We start from the raw sequence: 19,532 nt of genomic DNA on the forward strand, positions 1-19,532 counted from the left end.
GGGGGGGGGGATGTGCAGCTTTGCCCTAGGCAAGGCAGCATCGCCGCCCTCAGCGCATCTGCCGCTCCAGGCAAACGCCTTGTTTGCCTCGCGGCAGATACGCCCCTGTCTGTATACATGTGAGATAGGAACCTTACATTGTAATCTCCTTCAGGGTAGTGAATATACAGTATGTAAAATGCTGCATAAGTTGTTAGCGCTATATAAAACCCTGTAATACATTTTAAACATATACATTTGTGTTACCTTGCACTACATAGTTGCTGGTAAATATGAAGGTAATAGTACAATCAGATTGTGTAGTGTATGGTTAGTTTAACTTAACCATCACATTCTCAAACAATTCATCCCCACATAACTACCTCCTCATGTATCACTTGCCCCTCCCTTTTAGATTGTAAGCCCTCAGGGGCAGGGCCCTGCTTACCATCTTGTCTTGAATTGTATTGTGATTGTAATGTCTTCCTTATATTGTAAAGCGCTGCGCAAACTGTTGGTGCTATACAAATGCTGTATAATAATAATAATAACTGTTATAGTGAAAAATTGCACACAAATTGTGCAATCATCTAAGATGAATTGCTGCTTTCATTTACTTGTTTAGCTCACACCATAGGAACCCATTTGTTTCATCTATTTAATGATTGATTACTACTGGAAATTCAACTCTAGTGATTTCAGTAGTGTATTTCAGCTACTAACTAGCTATGTAGCTCTAGCCATATTGATACTGATGATTAGCACAAAAAGTAATTTCCTAAAACACTGTTCTACAGTTTTCCAGAAGAGCAGACGTAAGCCACATGCCTGTTCTGCAGGGAAATAAAACTGCTGATCTATTATGGCTGCTACCTTTTTTCTCATAATCCTCTGCGTGTAATCATGGTAGTGATGTACAGGGGTCTCCCGAGGCGTGGTGTCACGCGGATCGGCCACCAGGTGACACCCCATCGAGACATCATCGTGCACGTGCGTGATAACATCACGTGCTGTAACCTGCCGACCGCCATCTTGGTGATAGACGGCGGCATAGAGAGGAGAGACATTCACCCGGTGGGTTAATTATATATTTATTTATTGTTTTTTCCAAACATTAATCCAAGTTTATCACACTTTACACCCCGGTGGGTTAAGGTATGCCGCCGGGTCCCCTCCACTCTCGTGCAACTGTCGGGCTCTAGGTCCATGACCAAGTGCCCGACATTTCAGAGGGTGTTACACCAAAATGACTGTCAGTCATTTTGGTGTCACCCCCTCCAATGGTGTCACCCTGGTGCGGGCCGCACCTCCCCTAGTGACGCCACTGGTGATGTAACATGTACTGCTCAGCTATGATTGATCACCAATATCAAGGCAAACTGATTGCAAATAGGTCAATTCTTACATTTGATGGTTTCCGCTAGGGATATCGCAGCCAGAAATTGCCTCCTGAATCATACCAGCAGTGGACGTGTGGCTAAAATAGGTGACTTTGGAATGGCTCGGGACATCTACAGGTAAAAATTCCACTTCTATAATAACAGGAATGATTCATAAAAAGCTGAGAAAACGTGTCTGTGTTCATGTGTTGCTCGTAATAACAAAGAGTTAGGAAACATTTGTTACCCCCCTACACTGCCTTATGAATAGCTGTCCTTGCATAGCTTGTTAATATGACATTTTCTTTTTGAGCCATCAGGTGGAGCTTTAGGCTCATTTTCACATTCTTCAGGTTCTTATTTGCTCTAAAGCCCGTTTACATAACTCAATAGCTCAGGAGGAAATTTACACACCATCTGATGATTTTTGAGCAATGGCTTCTCTCTTACCACTCGTTTTAAAGTTTCAGTCAGAGAAGCCACAGCCTAAAGTAGGCTGGGCAAGGTAGTATTTACTGTAGCAGGGGTTTATTTACTATAACATGCCATGACTATATTTACTAAAACAGCACTTTTTGGCCTCTGCCTAGGGCAGCAGGGTAAATGGGAAAGGGGGGCAGTTCCAAGATGCAAAACTTGCAAACTGTAAAAAAAAGTTTTAATTATACTTTTTTTTGGGCTGTCTATAGATATTTGTAGATACATTCAGCAAGTGACTCAAAAGAGGAAGTGCGTGGAGGGGAAACATGAAAATATACCTCCTTCTCTTAAATGATGGTCTGAACTGTTAAGATACACCTGTGTTTATAAAGCATTTTGCTTCCTTTAGAGCAAGTTACTATCGAAAGGGAGGGAGAGCCATGCTGCCTGTCAAGTGGATGCCTCCCGAGGCCTTCCTAGAAGGAATCTTCACTTCCAAGACTGACTCCTGGTAATCTTCCTAATAGCCCAGTACATCATTTTTATTATTTCATGATTTTTTTTTAATATAAAATGTGTGCTTGTGACTTGTGCTTTCACCATGAAGGGCAATATTACAAGTTCATTTTAAATCCCGTCCCTCACAGCAGCACATATTCACCTTTTTCTCACTCCTCTTCAGTCACACTCTAACTGGAGCTAACAGAGAACTGAGGACTGTCTCCCCACTCCCTATGTGACAGTATTAGGCCAATCGCCAAGCACCAGTGCTCTCACATGCGAGGAAAGGGAGTGAGTTACATGCTCCTCCATACCTGGAAGTACTGGGTATCTTCACTCCTGATGGCTGGACAGAGTGGCTAAGGGCACATTCAGACGGGCTTGAACGCCCATAAAATGACCTGATCCTGGAACGGACAAGTTCTGCATGTAATTGCCCCCAGCCGCCTGTTCTTCGATATGGGAAGAGTGTGTGTGCGAGTGCAGGCACCCGGACCTCGGGTGTGCGTGTGACCGTGTGTAATTGCAATTTAAGCAGCACCTCTTCCTTCTGGAATTTGCCCAAAAGAAGTTTGCAATATTAATTGCAATATAATAATATCGATAATAATAATATTGCCATATCATTGATTGTTATACCCCATTTTCCTCTGGGTAAAGCAATTGTCTGCAATTTTTTTTTTTGCAGATTTTTTAAAAATATAATGAGGGATTATTTTGTTCATAAATTCACAGCTATTAACAGACTGTTTCACCCTCCCTTCTCAGGACAGATTAGATTGCTCCACAGGGGATGTCCCCAGACAATTCTAGTAATATTCCACGAAGCAGAAATAAACTAGAGCCGCACACATCATCAATATATGACACCCCTCTGGAGGACAAACATGGCCTGATTCACCGGACAGAGGTGTAGATCATTAGTCTATAGCATCCAACACATCCTCGGAGTACAGACCTCTGTGACAGAAGAGATGAATAGCATTACTCACAAAGGCTAAAAAAATTGGGCCACTGGGAACGTGATTTAACTATGTGAGTAATAAGAGGCAAATTAGTTTTTTCCTGCCTGCGTGCCCTGATTTAAAAATGCATCTTTTCCTTCCTGCATGTAGTCTATTCACAGAAAACATAGTACTGCTTGTCATCTAGTACTTTTTGTGCCAGGCTTCCCCTGGGTCTAGCATTATGTGAGCCCATTACCTGAAAATTTGCAAGCAATGCAACAAATCCAAGCATTGCTTGAATTTTTTTTTTAAATAACAACTGTACCACTTTACATTTTGTTGTAGGAGCAGCTTCAGAGTTATAGTAATGTAATCATGGTGTAATATGGTCTGTAGAAGTGATACAAAGACTTTGTTTGCTGAAATAGGTCCTTTGGTGTACTACTTTGGGAGATCTTCTCATTAGGATATATGCCTTACCCATGTAAAACCAACCAGGAGGTGCTGGAGTTTGTAACAAGTGGTGGACGGATGGATCCTCCCAAAAACTGCCCAGGACCAGTGTAAGTGTTCACTATACAAAGGTTTAAGTAAGTTAGATAATTAGAAGTTTTAAAGTAATGAACGTAACATGCAGTCAAGATTTTCCACATCATTCAATCTACCTTGTCGTTAAAGTAAAAAAAACAACACAGGACATTTAGTATAAGAAGATAGTTAATACTTACCTTTCCAATAGGTAAAATCTTTACTCTGTTTAAGAGCTACGGGTGCCATCTGACACTTCCTGGTGTGTCGGATACCTGGCCCCTTGCTGCATACAGTGATTCCTCCTCCTAACCCCTGAGTCACTACCGTGGAAGCAACTAAGGAGGAAACCACAATGTCCATTTGGGGTCTAGGTATCCATTACACCTGGAAGTGTGTTTTATAGGGTGCTTGTTTTCATATTTTTACTGCAGTGACACAATCACTTTAAAGCAAAGCTACCATTAAAATTTACACTTCACATCAAACAATGGGGTGTATGCCAACATTAACAAATCACAATTTTACCATTATTAAAAAGTATCTCATGCTTGTCATAAATTAAAGAAAAGTTGTTTCTGAGTTTCTTCATGCAGCCTAAACAGCCTTGATTACATGGCCTCTGACTACCAGAAATATTGCTGTTTCTGTTTACCATTAAAGACTACAAAGGGTCCATTGTTTGGATGATTGATAGTGGTCCCCCTGTGTCTGTAGAGGGTATGTTGCAGCCAGGGTGAGGAAAGAAAAGGAAACATCCCATACATATTTACAAGTTCTAATAGAAGCGTGGTAAAATTATCTGCCCAAAGTCCAGTTAAAATGTTTGATGTTACTGATACTAGCAAATGAGCCAATGTCACTTTATGTTTTAGATATCGAATAATGACGCAGTGTTGGCAGCACACACCAGATCACCGACCAAACTTCTCAACCATATTGGAACGGATCATCTACTGCACACAGGTAGGATTATATCACTGAAAATCCAGGTTGGATTATAACATTGCAAATATGAGTTTATTCAGTAATTCACGGGAACGTATAAAATGCCGTAATCCATAATGAACCTTAACTAGTTATATATCTGAAAGATATGACGATGATTTATTGCTACTGGTTCCTGCACATTAGTTTACTGTATAAAGGTCTTTAATTCAGGTTATAACTGTATTTGTGCACGTATTCCATCCTGGGGCTACAAATACATGGAGATGCCAATTACCACAACAGCAATCTATTTTTGTATGATCATAATGTACCATGTTCTTGTAGAACATGGTACATTATGTAGAACATAAAGACATTTCTCTGTGCTAATCCAGGCTTTTTATGCATTATAGCTTGGCTTTATCATAGAGGTAAATACAAGCTTAAGGCCTGTTCCTTCATTTTGTTCTTGACCCATGATTACATGGATCAAAAACGGATTGAGATACATCCCTATGGGCAGCTGGATGTAAGGATATCTGCCCACTTCTGGGTCCATTCAGGTCTGTCCAGTGTGACTCCAGGACCACTTTTACTAACCTGATGTGGGCGGATATAGGTGGACTCATCTCTGTTTAGATCCGGCCACTCACTGTTTACATGAGTCTGTTTTTCCTTCTTGGATGGATGGAGGAAAAATCAGAACAGACATGGATATCACATATGTGACATACATCTTCGTCCTGATCTGACTCAGCAGGGGATCCATCTAGGATCCCCTGCTAAGACGGAACAGGCATTGCCCATGTGAAAGAGGCCTAATGGCCGCTTCAGACCTAATCGTTGCAGTACTGTGTGGCTAAAATGCACATTTTTGACTTTCTGTGGCACTTAGTCTTCTTCTAGAATGGCACCCCAACGCAGAGCAAAAGTAGGTGCCAATAATCCTGCACTGCATCACACCATAAAGATTGGTGCGCTGCGTGAAAAAATTCTGCTGCTGCAGGTCCAGTTTTACTTCCGTTGTTGTGCATTGGCACTGCCTTAATGTAACATATGGAAATGCACATGCTGTAAAACGCTGCAATGGACCGCAAAGGCCTAATGGGCCCCTTATGCACAGGTAAACATTAGTCTGCATGCGTCTAAGCCATGGGGTAAAGGAACAATTGTTAGTCTGTGTGCAATTGCCCCAAGCCTCGCTGAATCATTAAGATGTAGGTTAGGAATGTTCAATCGTTTTATTCTGGGCAAATAAATGTCAATGTGTTATTGTTTTGGACCAAAAAGAAAGATAAAATATATAAAGATAGAGTTTCCTTCTAGACACCAGTTAAATGTAAATCACAGATAATAATATAATATTAATTGCAATATAATAATATTGATAATAATAATATTGCCATATCATTGATTGTGATACTCCATTTTCCTCTGGGTAAAGCAATTGTCTGCAATTTTTTTTTTTGCAGATTTTTAAAAAATATTATGAGGGATTTTTTTGTTCATAAATTTTTTAAAAATATAATGAGGGATTATTTTGTTCATAAATTCACAGCTATTAACAGACTGTTTCACCCTCCCTTCTCAGGACAGATTAGATTGCTCCACAGGGGATGTCCCCAGACAATTCTAGTAATATTCCACGAAGCAGAAATAAACTAGAGCCGCACACATCATCAATATATGACACCCCTCTAGGGTTGCCACCTTTTCTTTCACCAAAACCCGAACACTCTAGCGACACACGGATATTTTTTTGGGAGAAACATTCATGGTTTATTCATATGTATATAGCGTCACCCATTCATATGTAAATATCACAGTAGAGACTATTTCCAGTGGGGGGCCAGTAGCCCCTATCTTAATTTTGGTTGCCCCTGTCTGTCTGACATCTTGTGTTCGGGTTTCTGCTGCCGTGAAACCCGGACACAGCATTCAAAACCCGAACTGTCCGGGTGAATCCTGGACAGGTGGCAACCCTACACCCCTCTGGAGGACAAACATGGCCTGATTCACCGGACAGAGGTGTAGATCATTAGTCTATAGCATCCAACATATCCCTGGAGTACAGACCTCTGTGACAGAAGAGATGAATAGCATTACTCACAAAGGCTAAAAAAATTGGGCCACTGGGACCGTGATTTAACTATGTGAGTAATAAGAGGCAAATTAGTCTTTTTGCTGCCTGCGTGCCCTGATTTTAACAATGCATCTTTTCCTTCCTGCATGTAGTCTATTCACAGAAAACATAGTACTGCTTGTCATCTAGTACTTTTTGTGCCAGGCTTCCCCTGGGTCTAGCATTATGTGAGCCCATTACTCTACCTGAAATTTGCAAGCAATGCAACAAATTCAAGCATTGCTTGAATTTTTTTTTTAATAACAACTGGACCGTGTAAAAAGTTAATCATTAGTGGTAACAAGCGCCTTGATGAATTGAAGGTACTCCTTCCAGTTCACCAGGGGTGGGCAAACTCCGGCCCTCCAGCTGTTGTGGAACTACAAATCTCATGAGACATTGCATGATTCTCGCAGCCATAGACATGACTCACAGAGACAGATGCATGATAGGGGTTTGTAGTTTCACCACTGATGGAGTACAAGGTGTACAGCAGGAGTTTGTCCACTCCTGCTGTACACAGAGGTTGGAAAATGTAGTTGTTCCCTTTGGTAAGCAAAATGGTTTCTTCACTGCTTGCGCACCAGAGAGTCCAACTAGCCAAGTCACAGAGAAAAACCAGCAGTCTAGAGAACATATTTCGCATGTGCAGGTAGCCCTCCACTTTTCACTCTTGGAGAGGGATCTACCTCTGCATAATCACCTATAGCTATAGCCTGTAATATGTTAAAGTGGACCTAGCATCAGATATATTTTCTTATGGTATGCGCATGAATCCTAAGTAATATGTAAGTGTAAAACCTACAGGCAGTGCCGGTGCTGCCACTAGGCAAACTAGGCAGCTGCCTAGGGAGCACTGATACCTAGGGCGCGGCCTTGACCACTCACCCCCAATGGCGCCCCCTGTCTATTTCAAAGTGCAAAAGCCAATAGCAGGCTGGCTATTCCATCCGCCCACTGAGCAGAGGAGCGTAACTGAGAGACAACTCCATCTTTGTTTAAGCATCATCCAGGGTCAGCATCTACTTCCTAGACTGAGATGCTGGCTCGGCAATGACATAGTCATGTAAATCCTGGCGTCTTAACAGTTCTTGGTTGTTTTGAAGCAAATCAGCCCCTTACTGCAGCTTCTCGTCTTATGATTTGCAGTTTGAGTAAGGACTGAGGAAAGGGAGCGTGAGGAAATGCTTCCTCCTGCCTGCTGAAGACTGATGACATCATCTCAGCCTAGGCAGGGTCACTAGACTGAAGTTCAAGAGCTGCTTTTTCATTATTAAAGATAGGGCATTTTTTGACTATTAAATGCCAGTGGTAATGGGCTTTGTTGGCTTCAGTACAACTTTTCTGCCCATACAGGTATATGGAAATGCAAAAGCATTTTAAAGCACATCAACTGCAGATGATATGCCATGAGTTCTGAATGATTTTAGAAGCTAAAACTGCTGTCAAAAACATCTTGTATTTGCTCATTGAATCCTATCCACACTGGACCTTAAAGTGTTTCTGTATATTTTGACATGTCAGGAATTTGTGAAAACTTGTAAAGTTACTGAAGAGTCCAGTTTAAGGTCTATTAGTATGAGTACCTAATGACAGCCACATCCTGTACCATAATATTTGTCTCCAAAGTTCACTATCTATCTGGAGTTTTACAATATATACTCATGAATGTTATTAGTAATTTAGCTGCTCAATACATGAATCACCAAACTATATGTTTTTGTAGAGAATGGTAAATTCTCCAGTGACGTGCGGTACCTCTTGTTCCGGGTGAGGTATTCCCCACCCCCGCCGGTTGAAGCCCCGTAGGCCGAAGCGCCGACCCCCAACCGGTCCCCAAGCTAGTGTAAAGAAGGAAGGGAGGAGACAGGGAGGAGCCTCCCTGTCCCTCACTTGCTCCTCACTGCTGATGCACTCCGTCCATGACAGGTTACACAGCGGGGAGGATTTCCCTGCTGTGTAACCTGTTAGATGCCGATCTGAATGGAGAAAAAGCTGTCAGCTTCAGACAAGAAGCTGACAGCTTTTTCCTCCATAATTCTAGGTGAGGCTCTGCCTCACCTGACCGCACGTCCCTGGTGCTATCATGTCTTAGAGAGACTCGTCTCTTCAGGGAAGCCTATCCCACCTCAAACTAACCACTGAACCATCATGTTCTCAAACAATTCATCCCCACACAGCTACCTCCTCATGTATCACTTGCCCCTCCCTTTTAGATTGTAAGCCCTCACGAGCAGGTCCCTCCTTACCATCTTGTCTTGAATTGTATTGTGATTGTAATGTCTTCCTTATATTGTAAAGCGCTGCGCAAACTGTTGGCGCTATATAAATCCTGTATAATAATCATAATAATTATGTCTTTCAGGATCCTGATGTCATCAATACTGATCTCCCTGTAGAAAGTTGTCCAGCCCAAGAAGACGAAGGCAGCACAATAATGCGGCCAACCATCTGTAATGGAATTACACCTCTTTTGTGCAATCCTACTCTCCCGGTTATGATGGACACACAGACCATGGAGCATAAGCTAGGAGATATTCCTGAGGAGTTACGGGTTGAAAACCTAGCAAGCTGGAACCTCCGAGCTCCGAGCGTTGGCGAACCTTCAGAAGGCTCATGGGCCCCAGCAAACCCAATCTCCACTTCAGAGACAAAACCTCAAATGTCCCACAAACTAAAAAACAAATCCAAAAATCTCTGGAACCCAACGTACGGGTCTTGGGTAATGGAAAGCACCTGCTGATGCTGACCTGCTTAAGCATCTTAGTTTCTGACTAGGATAAGAAGACTCAGGTTTATACCTTGGAACTGTGGGAGCTGTCTCTCTACCACAAGCCAGATGTTTCAGCATTTCCAAAGAAAACTCACTACACCTTCTAATCACCTTCACTTGTTTTAAGTTGGATTGCAGGCAAAATAAAAAAAACTTGATATCCCCAGTTAACACTGTGAAATATATTTCTAAGGAGAACTTTAAAGACTTCAGCTGAAAGCAGCATACTGGCATTGACCTCACTTCCTAGCAAATTAATATATTTTTTTATTTCTCTTGAGTTTACTTTATGAATGGGAATAAGGTCTGAAAATATAGAATGTCTGCTTTAGTAATACACATCTCCTCTTTATAAACAGGATTCTAACTGCAATCTGATATCCGTTAAAATAAGCCATAGAACTCTATACTAAGAATAGGTTGTTCTGTTGAAATGTCTGGTTAATGTAAAGCTTTGTAACTAAGAACACAAAGGGACAAGATATACTCAGAGTAAAGTCTCATATTCCACTGGAAATATCTGTGGTTAATGCAACTGTCAAGCTCGTAAGGCTAGGATGAGAACTCAGCACCGGCAAATATTAGATTCTGGTCAAAGCATATTGTAAAATAAAGACGGTTTCCAGTACATCCCATTGGAATAAGTGCAGTTGGGTGAACCTTTCGTACAGGGTAACATGCATCTAAACTATAGAAGTGATGCACTTCTATAGTTCTCTGCACAGCTGCCATCTGCACAGACGTAGAGGAACTGTTTGTCCTTATAGGAAGCATGGAATTTCTGGAGAAAACGTAAGTTCTGAACAAGGGCTTCATTTAAGCAGCATTACTGCAGTCAATTTGCTGCCGACTGTGGAGTCAACATTATATATTGTAGGAAAGTCACTGGTCTTTAAACAGTAATGGCAATAAATGCAGCTTTATTGCATCCAACGAAAAAGTAACACAAATAAAAAGGCCTACTCCACCTTAGGAGGCTAACTAAACAGTAGTGTCCCTCACTACGTCCTACTGGAGCAGCTATTCCAGCTTCCAGTATAAATGGACAAAAACCACAGTCCAATACAAACAATTATTCTGACAGACCTTATTCCCCAGATATGCAGACACTCTCCAGTCTGTGTCCATCCAGTGCAGCCTGGATCTCACTCTGAGCTCTCACTCCCTCCCAGTCACTATCAGGTGCAGGCTAATTAATAGAGAGAGAGGAGGTTTACCTGTTGGCCAGGCTTAACCCTTTCCTAGCCAGGGAAAGCTGCCCTTTTCAACCTCTCGCTGACATACACAGAATCGTGTACCCTGTCACAATATTTTTATAACAAAGACACTTCCTTTATCTCCCTTCTGCTTGTACACCCAACCCATCACTGCCAAACTAGCTGGAAGGGACTATACTTCATAGTGGAGCTGTCATGTACTTCTAAGGTTCGGTGAACTTATTAAAATGAACATTCACCTAAGTTTTAAGCTATGGTCTCTCTGCATAGTGCATAGATGTCAATATTTGTATTGCTCTTTTCTGTCGGTCAGTAGCAGTTAAAGAGGACCTGTTACCTGTCACTCTGAAGGTAGCCATTTTAGGCTTTAGACAAGCATTTACATTAACAGGTTTTAAAGCCTGATTGAATATTCAGTTTAAATCATTAAAAAAAATAAAAGGTGTTCAATGTCTGACAGTTTATTTTATTGTAGCGATAACCCCCGTAGGAGCCGCTGGTTGCGCGGTTCACTTCTAGTCGGTCTAGGGGATGATCTTCAGCTGCCCACCCAATAGCCCTAACCGCCCTTCTCCTGGTGCCCATAAACTGATGTCCACTCCAGTAGTAAGATGCTAAGTAAACGATTTATTGAACATCCAATTTGGGAGAGAGGGTATAGGGGCTCTATGTGTCCATGGGTAGCCATCATAAGCTCCAGACTCACCAAACCTTGTAGAAATATTAGTATAGATCCACCTGGGAGACATCAGATAACCACAGATGTGACAGACAGTCAGGATGGATGCAGATCCTCAATTCAGGAAAGACACCGACCATGCTCTGAAGTCCACTTAGTTCCAGGGTACTTAAAGACCCTGCACTGGTCCCGGTTCTCTTCCTCTTCCAGTCTCTCAGGCCTCCTCCATGTTGGAAGCCTCAGGGAAAACCTTTCCCTCACAACAGCCCATGCCCACCCCCAGGCCTCGGCCTAGCCTGGGGGACAGGCTGAACAGGACCCAGCCCTAATCCATGGCTGGTCCCGGCGAGAGAGCACATGGCAGCTCCCACCAATATATGTACTCTATACAAGCATGCACCACTGGCTGAGAGAAGCCCAGTGATTGGCTGCTGTACTGTACATACATTACAGTATCCACCATTGGCTGTCCCACAATATGACAGAGTCTCACTCCGCCCAGGGGGGTACAGGCAAGGCTAGACACCTGGGATTAACCACATAACTGCCACTACAAATCCAGCCAGGCTGTCTACAGCCCTGGCTATCACTAAATGTCTAGTAGCCACATCACAGAAGGTGATGGGGGCTACATTATTTTAAAAGCAGACACAGCCTTGGTAGACAAGCCTGTCCCCTGCCAACAGCCTCAGAGTGGGACACTTGTTCTCTGTGAGGAAGCAGTGGTCTCACTACACGGGTCTGACACACACCCTGCTGAGTCGGACCTATTAGCAAAGCTCATGCTCCCTGCGGATTGGGAATCTCTAGCAGAGAGCAAGGGTCTTTCTCTATAGCATTGGCTGGACACGTTTTTCTAATCAGGTTATGGCTGATTTTTAAAGAAAACAAACTTTAAGACTCTGCACATCTTTTGTGTTGATACACCTGGAATGTATTTAGCCAATTTAAACTGACAGTCTAATTGGGCTGAAAGAATAAGAGCGGACCTATCAACTTTCTGAGCACCAAAATGTTTAAGCCAATGACATGTCTTTGCCAAGCTCTTTCAATGTTTTAGGTATAAAATTAGATGCATACAATCAATAGTTTTTTGTGCATAAAGCATGTGATGCAGATACAGGAAGTTGCAATGATTAACAGCTACAAAGGGATATTACATTATACATTTTCAGTTAAACTGACACTAAATTCAGTAATTAAATCTTAAAAATGCATTCAAGTACCCCAACTATTAACAGAAATGTATCTTATTTGTGTATCACTCGGCTGTAGATCCTCAAATCATCTCTGAATTGGTGCCGACACTGTCCTTCCTTTTGGAGGGTGGATACTTTGGTTCCCCATGGTCCCTGTGTGTGTTGTAAAGTAGCCACCACTCCCATCTCACTAATGTGATGGACTACAGTCTCAATACAAATGAGTAAACTAAACGTGAGATTGTAGTCCATCACAGGAGTGAGCTAGGAGCAGTGACTAGTTAGGGTACTTCAATGCATTGTTAAGGCTTAATTCCTAAATTCAGTGTCACTTTAAACACATTGCTTGGTTAAAAAATGTATCCTGCTGTCTGCAAGCAACTTTTTCAAGTTATAGGAGTGAGGAAATAAAAAAAAATCGTCCATTTAATTTACAATCCTGTTGTAAAACATTATTTACACACTGATTACAGAATGGACTCTGACAACAAAAAAAGAAGAGTTCAATCATTTTTGGTAGTTAAAGTGTTTGTAAGACAAATTGTTTTAAGTTTTAGAATAAGGAAGGGGTGAAACCCTTAGTAGGTTATTTTCTTTGCTGCCTGTGTCCAAATAGGGAGACTTCCCTTCACTTCCCGTCCTGGAGATGTAACAGGAAATGAGAGGAAACCTCTCCAAAGTGAATGTAACTTTCATCTTAGAGTTGTCATAAGAACAGGTGTCCTGAATGAAGCATTGGATATCCCATCTTTTTTGGTCTTAAACACAATGGCCACAAAGTCAAATAGAGGGAATTGCCCCAACGTGGACACACACCGCAAAAAAAAACCTGACTGGGAGTATATTCCTTCCCCACTCCCCAATGCCTTTACATATACAGTACTTTAAAGTGAATAATTTGTACAGATCAATACATCAGGCTTAGGGGGGACAGTTTTGTAAAAACAGGAGATAGAGGAATTTGATGCAAAAAGATGACTATCCCTTCACAAGTATAGCATCTCGGACTTATGCTGAAATCTTTATTTGTTGCTGAAAGAAGGTCTATATGTACCTTTTGCGGCAACTAATCAAACCAGAGGGGCATCATTAAAATATGGAAACTGTAGTAAACTCCGCAACTGATATTAAAACTTAAAATGGCTGCCAACACTGTGGGTAGTCAACAGGTCCTCTTAAAGGGATATGGCAATGAAACTAAATAGAATATAGCCTTGCGCAGGCTGCTGTTATTAATAGATGGAATATTGTGGTAATATGAATAAAGACATTTCCTTTAAACACAAATTGTTATCTTTTTTGTCCTGATTTGTCTTGGTAAAGAACGCTGGTTGAAAATTATATTTTCCATCTTAAGTGGCGGTTATAGTAAACATAAAGTGATGCTAAACTCAGGAGTTAAATCTTAAAATTGCACTCAGGTACCTTAACTATTGACAACAATGTATCTTAATTGTGCATCACTCGGCTGTAGATCCTCAAATCATCGCTGAATTGGTGCTGATACTGTCCTAGCTCTTCAACTGTCCCTAACCTCTTCAAGCAGGGGTGCAGTAATGAAGCAGGGAGCCTGGTCTTGGTTATGTGACCACCCGCCCGGTTTCCCAATTGGAGGGGAAGACAGGGAAGCTGCAGCCACGCTCCCTTGCAGCTTCCCAGGCACCGAGGACTGCAGATTGTATGTGAGGAATGTAAGTGGCAAGTGCTGCAGTGTTCTGCATCGCTGAGCCGGTCACAGAGATCTTTGTGATCTCTCCACCAGCTCAGTGACTAAAAACATGGTGCCTGCTGTTGCAGTTTCAGTGTTGCACTCGGGGTGGTTAGGGTGTGCCCAGGCAAACCCAGCATACCCTGTGTGCACACCTATGTAACCTAGAGTTAATGAGGCATCTATGTAATCCATGTTGTACTGCTCTGATTTTGCAGTAATTACAAGCTCTCCAACTGTAATTTCACTTTTCAGGGTAAAGAAGTTAGAAGGGCCCATTCAGACATTTTTGCTCCATTGTGGTGCATTATCGCATACATGTTAACATGTGGTATTTTGCAAGTTATCGTGTATTGTGTTAAGGAAGCCCAATTTATTTTGACAGCACAGGTTTTAACAGGCCTGCAGCAAATTTTCAATGCTATTCACAACAGTGTACACATAGTTCACATCTGTGCATTGTGGTGTACCGAAACACACGTGCATTCTACTGGCAAGGTATGCTGGGGTGCCATTAGAAATGAATGGTGAGCAATGCACCACAGTCAGCTTTTATGCATACCAAGGACAGATGGTACATCCTTTTTAAAATGTTGCTTCCCCCCACAGGCCATTCAGTGCAGAGTTGTAGCCTTAAAATAATGCAGGAGGTTGCCACAAACCTACATGCATCAACCCAGTGAATGCATTTGTAAACGCATCAGCCCATTTATGAAGCAGTCTAATAAGTTGGCTCAAAACAGCTCATGTGGAAAACTATTCCACATTTTTCCGCTTGCAAAAACTACCCATTTGTCTGTTGCGGTGTTGAGATTAATCTCTCTGCCTGTCTGTAGCCCCTTCTTGGATCATTTGGACAGTCTTTATTTTATTCTGGGCAAAAAGTTGAGGCCCCATGTGCAATCTAGAGCTCAAGGACTCAAGAGGAACAAAGAAATCAATTTGAAGACTTGTACAGCAACCACATGGTCCCCGCCCTGCGGCACTATTGTTACCCTTTATCCTAATTTTTTGTACATTTTGTCGTGTATGTTCTCCCTGTGCTTGCGTGGGTTTCCTCCGGGTACTCCAGTTTCCTCTTACACTCCAAAGACATGCTGGCAGGTTAATTGGCTTCTGTCTAAATTGGCCCGGTATGTATGCCTGTGAGATAGGGACCTTAGATTGTAAGCTCCTTGACGGCAGGGACTGATGTGAATAAGCACTGTGTAAAATTGTCGTCACTATATAAATACTAATAATAAATAAATAACTATTTAATAAAGACATAGAGCACTTTCAGCACTGAACGCATGCAGTAAGTGACTTTAAATAAGCCATTTGGAACCGTGGTCAAGAATGGGTGTGCACATGCACCCCTTATGCACAACGTGGGTACCAGTGCGTCTTTGATCATGCACAGTACAAAAGCAGAAATTCCCCTGCACACTCACCAGCCAGCAAAAAAAGACACCGTCTAAAGGTGCCCACACACCTTACAATTTATCTGCAGATTTTCTGTGGTCAGATGGAAAAAGTGGAACAGATTGGCCCAGGTGGAGATTCCTCCATCCACACAGTTTAATGTAGATGGAGGAATCTGTTGCACCTTTTCCATCTGACCACAGAAAATCTGCAGATAAATTGTAAGGTGTGTGGACACCTTAACTATTAGGGTTAAAAACAGAGGTTTTTGCAAAGTACGTGGAAGCCGCACTGCCACGCCAAGTGTGTGTGGTCCTAACTTAATCTATGAGAGCCTCTATCTTGGAGCATATATAGCAAAGAATGAATTGGGTTTTCCAGAAGGCAGCCCAACCTCCTTAAAAGGTACAGGGACACACCAAGGCCCACACATCACAATGGCAGCTGTAGCCCCCAGTGTGTCCCCACACCAAATGGCAAACGTACTCATCAATTCATACCTAGCTTTATAACAAGGTGCACATGGAAGGGCTTTACACAGGACAAAAGCAAACATTTCCCAACACACCCTGCAAAAAAAAAAATGCACTGTCTAACTACCAGGTTAAAATCAGAAAAGTAAGGCTGTGTTCACACCTAGGCGTATCCAATATGCGCGTTTGTTGCGCGTTTCCTGTCGACAAACGCGCGTTTCCAAAGGCTACCTGGCTGTATCCCAATGGATACGCGCGGCAAATACACCCTAAAGAAGCTCCTGTACTTCTTTGGGCGTAGGGCATTTTGTAGCGCGTTCATACGGCCTGTAATACGCCCAGGTGTGAACCATACCCATAGGAAATAATGGGATTTCGGTGTTTGAGCGTTTTGCAGAGTGTAGGAATGTGCTACAAAACGCCCAGGTGTGAACCGGGAATAAAGCTGGCCATACACCAATAGATTATCTGCAGAATGTCTATGGTCAGATGGAAAAAGTGCAACAGATTCCTCCAAACTGTGTGGATGGAGGAATCTACCGCTGGGCCAAGCTTCAGTATCTTTCTAGTAGGCCCCGCTGGCTCTCAAAATACCTGAACAATGCCTGCATCCAATCAGAGGGTTCAGGTATTTTGACAGCCAGCGGGGCCGACTAGCAAGATCCTCGGGCTTGGCCCAGCGGGAGATTCCTTCATCCACACAGTTTAGCGTAGATGGAGGAATCTGTTGCACTTTTTCCATCTGACCATAGAAAATCTGTAGATCATCTATAGGTGTATGGCCAGCTTTACAGTGTAATTTATTTTTCAGGATGGCTGGTGAGTGTGCTGGGGAATTTTTTTGGGTACAAGAACTAGGGTATGTGTGTGCAGCGTATACAGCAAGTACATTCAGACACTTTTACCATGTCCAACTCCAGCCAACATTTTTTTTAGGGATGCACCGATACCATTTTTTCAAGACCAAGTACAAGGACTTTCCCTCAGGTACTCGCCCATACTAATTATCAATACTTTTTCTTAAAGGGACATGTGACTTTTTTTCCAAAACAATACAAAAAAATTATTTTAGTGCAATTTCTTTATAATTATTAAGGACTGAAACTCAACCCATTATAATTCAGTAATCCCATCAATCCATGATTATACAGCATTGGAGAATGGCAACCGGCTTACCTGGGCTTTGTGCCGTCTCTCTAGGGCTGCATTTGGGTCTCAGCCAGGCATGATACGCCCCTGGCTGTGTGCTGCCTCACCAGGGCTGCATGCTCTCTCACCAGGGCTGCATTTGCGCGTCTCACCAGGGCTACATGCAGGTCTCACCGGGGCTGCCTTTGAGTATCACCAGGGCTGCATGTGGGTCTCTCCAGGACTGCGTTTGGGTGTGTCACCAGGGCTGCATGTGGGTCTCTCCAGGGCTCTGTATAGGTGTCACCAGGGCTGCGTTTGCATCTTACCAATGCTGCATACAGGTCTCACCAGGGCTGCCTTTGGGTGTCACCATGGCTGCAAGTGGGTCTCTCCAGGGCTGCGTTTGGGTGTCACCAGGGCTGCGTTTGCGTCTCACCAGGGCTGCGTTCGCATCTCACCAGGGCTGCCTTTGGGTGTCACCAGGGCTGCATGTGGGTCTCTCTAGGGCTGCGTTTGGGTGTCACCAGGGCTGCATGTGGGTCTCTCCAGGAATGCGTTTGGGTGTGTCACCAGGGCTGCATGTGGGTCTCTCCAGGGCTGTGTATAGGTGTCACCAGGGCTGCGTTTGCATCTCACCAATACTGCATACAGGTCTCATCAGGGCTGCCTTTGGGTGTCACCATGGCTGCAAGTGGGTCTCTCCAGGGCTGCGTTTGGGTGTCACCAGGGCTGCGTTTGCGTCTCACCCGGGCTGCGTTTGCGTCTCACCAGGGCTGCGTTCGCATCTCACCAGGGCTGCCTTTGGGTGTCACCAGGGCTGCATGTGGGTCTCTCTAGGGCTGCGTTTGGGTGTCACCAGTACTGCATATGGGTCTCTCCAGGGCTGTCTTTGGGTGTCACCAGGGCTGCCTTTGGGTGTCACCAGGACTGCATGTGGGTCTCTCTAGGGCTGCATTTGGGTGTCACCAGGGCTGCATATGGGTCTCTCCAGGGCTGCTTTTGGGTGTCGCCAGGGCTGCACTTGCATCTCATCAGGGTTGCATGCAGGTCTCACCAGGGCTGCCTTTGAGTGTCACCAGGGCTGCATGTGGGGCTCTCCAGGGCTGCATGTCCAGGGCTGTACTGGCGGGTACCGGGCGCCAGGCTCTCCGGGGCTGCGTTCGCATTTTACCGGGGCTGCATGTAGGGCTGTCCAGGACAGTCTCGGGAAGGAGGAGATGTGAAACGGGACCGGCAATGCCAGAGACAGCTATCACGAGGTCCCCAGCAAGCATGGGACTTCTGGCAGCCAAAGTCTATTAAAAATTTAAAGGGCCAGCAGCGGCGCTAGGTATCAGGGTATTTTCACGAGTACAAGTAGCGATACTGATATCGGTATCAGTGCAGCCCTACTTTTTAGTATTTATTTTTGTTTTGGAGAGACTTGGGAAGAATAAATACAACTTTATACTGCTGTTCGTGACCCTGATGGGGAGATTTCACCTCGCTTCCTGCCCCTATGAGAGCAGGACAAGAAATAGGGGAAGTAATTGTCACTGAGAGAGGAAGACACAGACAGTAGGGGCCTGTATCAAGGGGCTTTTGTTTGCTTCATGTCCTACAAGTCTATGGGAATGCAAAACCCCTAAAGCAGGTAAAATTAAGGTCAGGAGAAGGTCAACTGCATATTAAATGCACCTGAATTTTGAATGACCTCAGAAGCGTCTCAAACTGATGCCATCGACAAAAGCCCAAAACCCATCAACACAGGCCCTAAAAGTAACCTGACAGAGGTTCTAACACTTACATATATTTCTAGCAAAAAGTGTTTTTATTGCAGTCAGTGTCCCCAAAAACCAAAATTGTATTTCTTTGCCAACAGGAAGTAAGGTATAATCTCTCCCCTGGGGCCACAGACAGCAGAAAAGACCTGACAGGGGCTTTATGGTCTTCACAGTTTCCAAAACTAGAAAAAATAAATGTTTTGGTTAGAGTTCGGCTTAGAAGCCATGCCCAATATTTATCTAAAGGTAGCCACCCTCATTTTAGCACCAAGATGCACATAATGCCTGGGCACATTAAAGGAGAACTATGAGGTGAGTGCTTTTCACTCACCTCATAGTTCTAGCCGACCTGTGACAATGAGACTGTCACAGGTCGGCT

The 19,532-nt window shown here is 43.5% G+C and overlaps 1 protein-coding gene across 1 annotated transcript in view; it reads left to right on the forward strand.

The window, feature by feature from the left end:
- The window catches only part of LTK (leukocyte receptor tyrosine kinase), an 87,659-nt gene extending 77,398 nt beyond the window's left edge, over positions 1-10,261 (forward strand). The window contains exons 25-29 of the mRNA XM_018560057.1: positions 1,404-1,496; positions 2,188-2,289; positions 3,655-3,789; positions 4,630-4,720; positions 9,172-10,261. Of these exons, the coding sequence (XP_018415559.1) occupies positions 1,404-1,496; positions 2,188-2,289; positions 3,655-3,789; positions 4,630-4,720; positions 9,172-9,549 (799 nt within the window). The 3' untranslated portion in view covers positions 9,550-10,261. The remainder of the gene's footprint in view (positions 1-1,403; positions 1,497-2,187; positions 2,290-3,654; positions 3,790-4,629; positions 4,721-9,171) is intronic.
- Positions 10,262-19,532: the final 9,271 nt, after the last annotated feature.

This window comes from Nanorana parkeri, unplaced genomic scaffold, assembly GCF_000935625.1.
Source record: "Nanorana parkeri isolate BGI_ZX_2015 unplaced genomic scaffold, ASM93562v1 scaffold430, whole genome shotgun sequence".
In the NCBI taxonomy this organism is placed as follows: Eukaryota; Metazoa; Chordata; class Amphibia; order Anura; family Dicroglossidae; genus Nanorana; species Nanorana parkeri.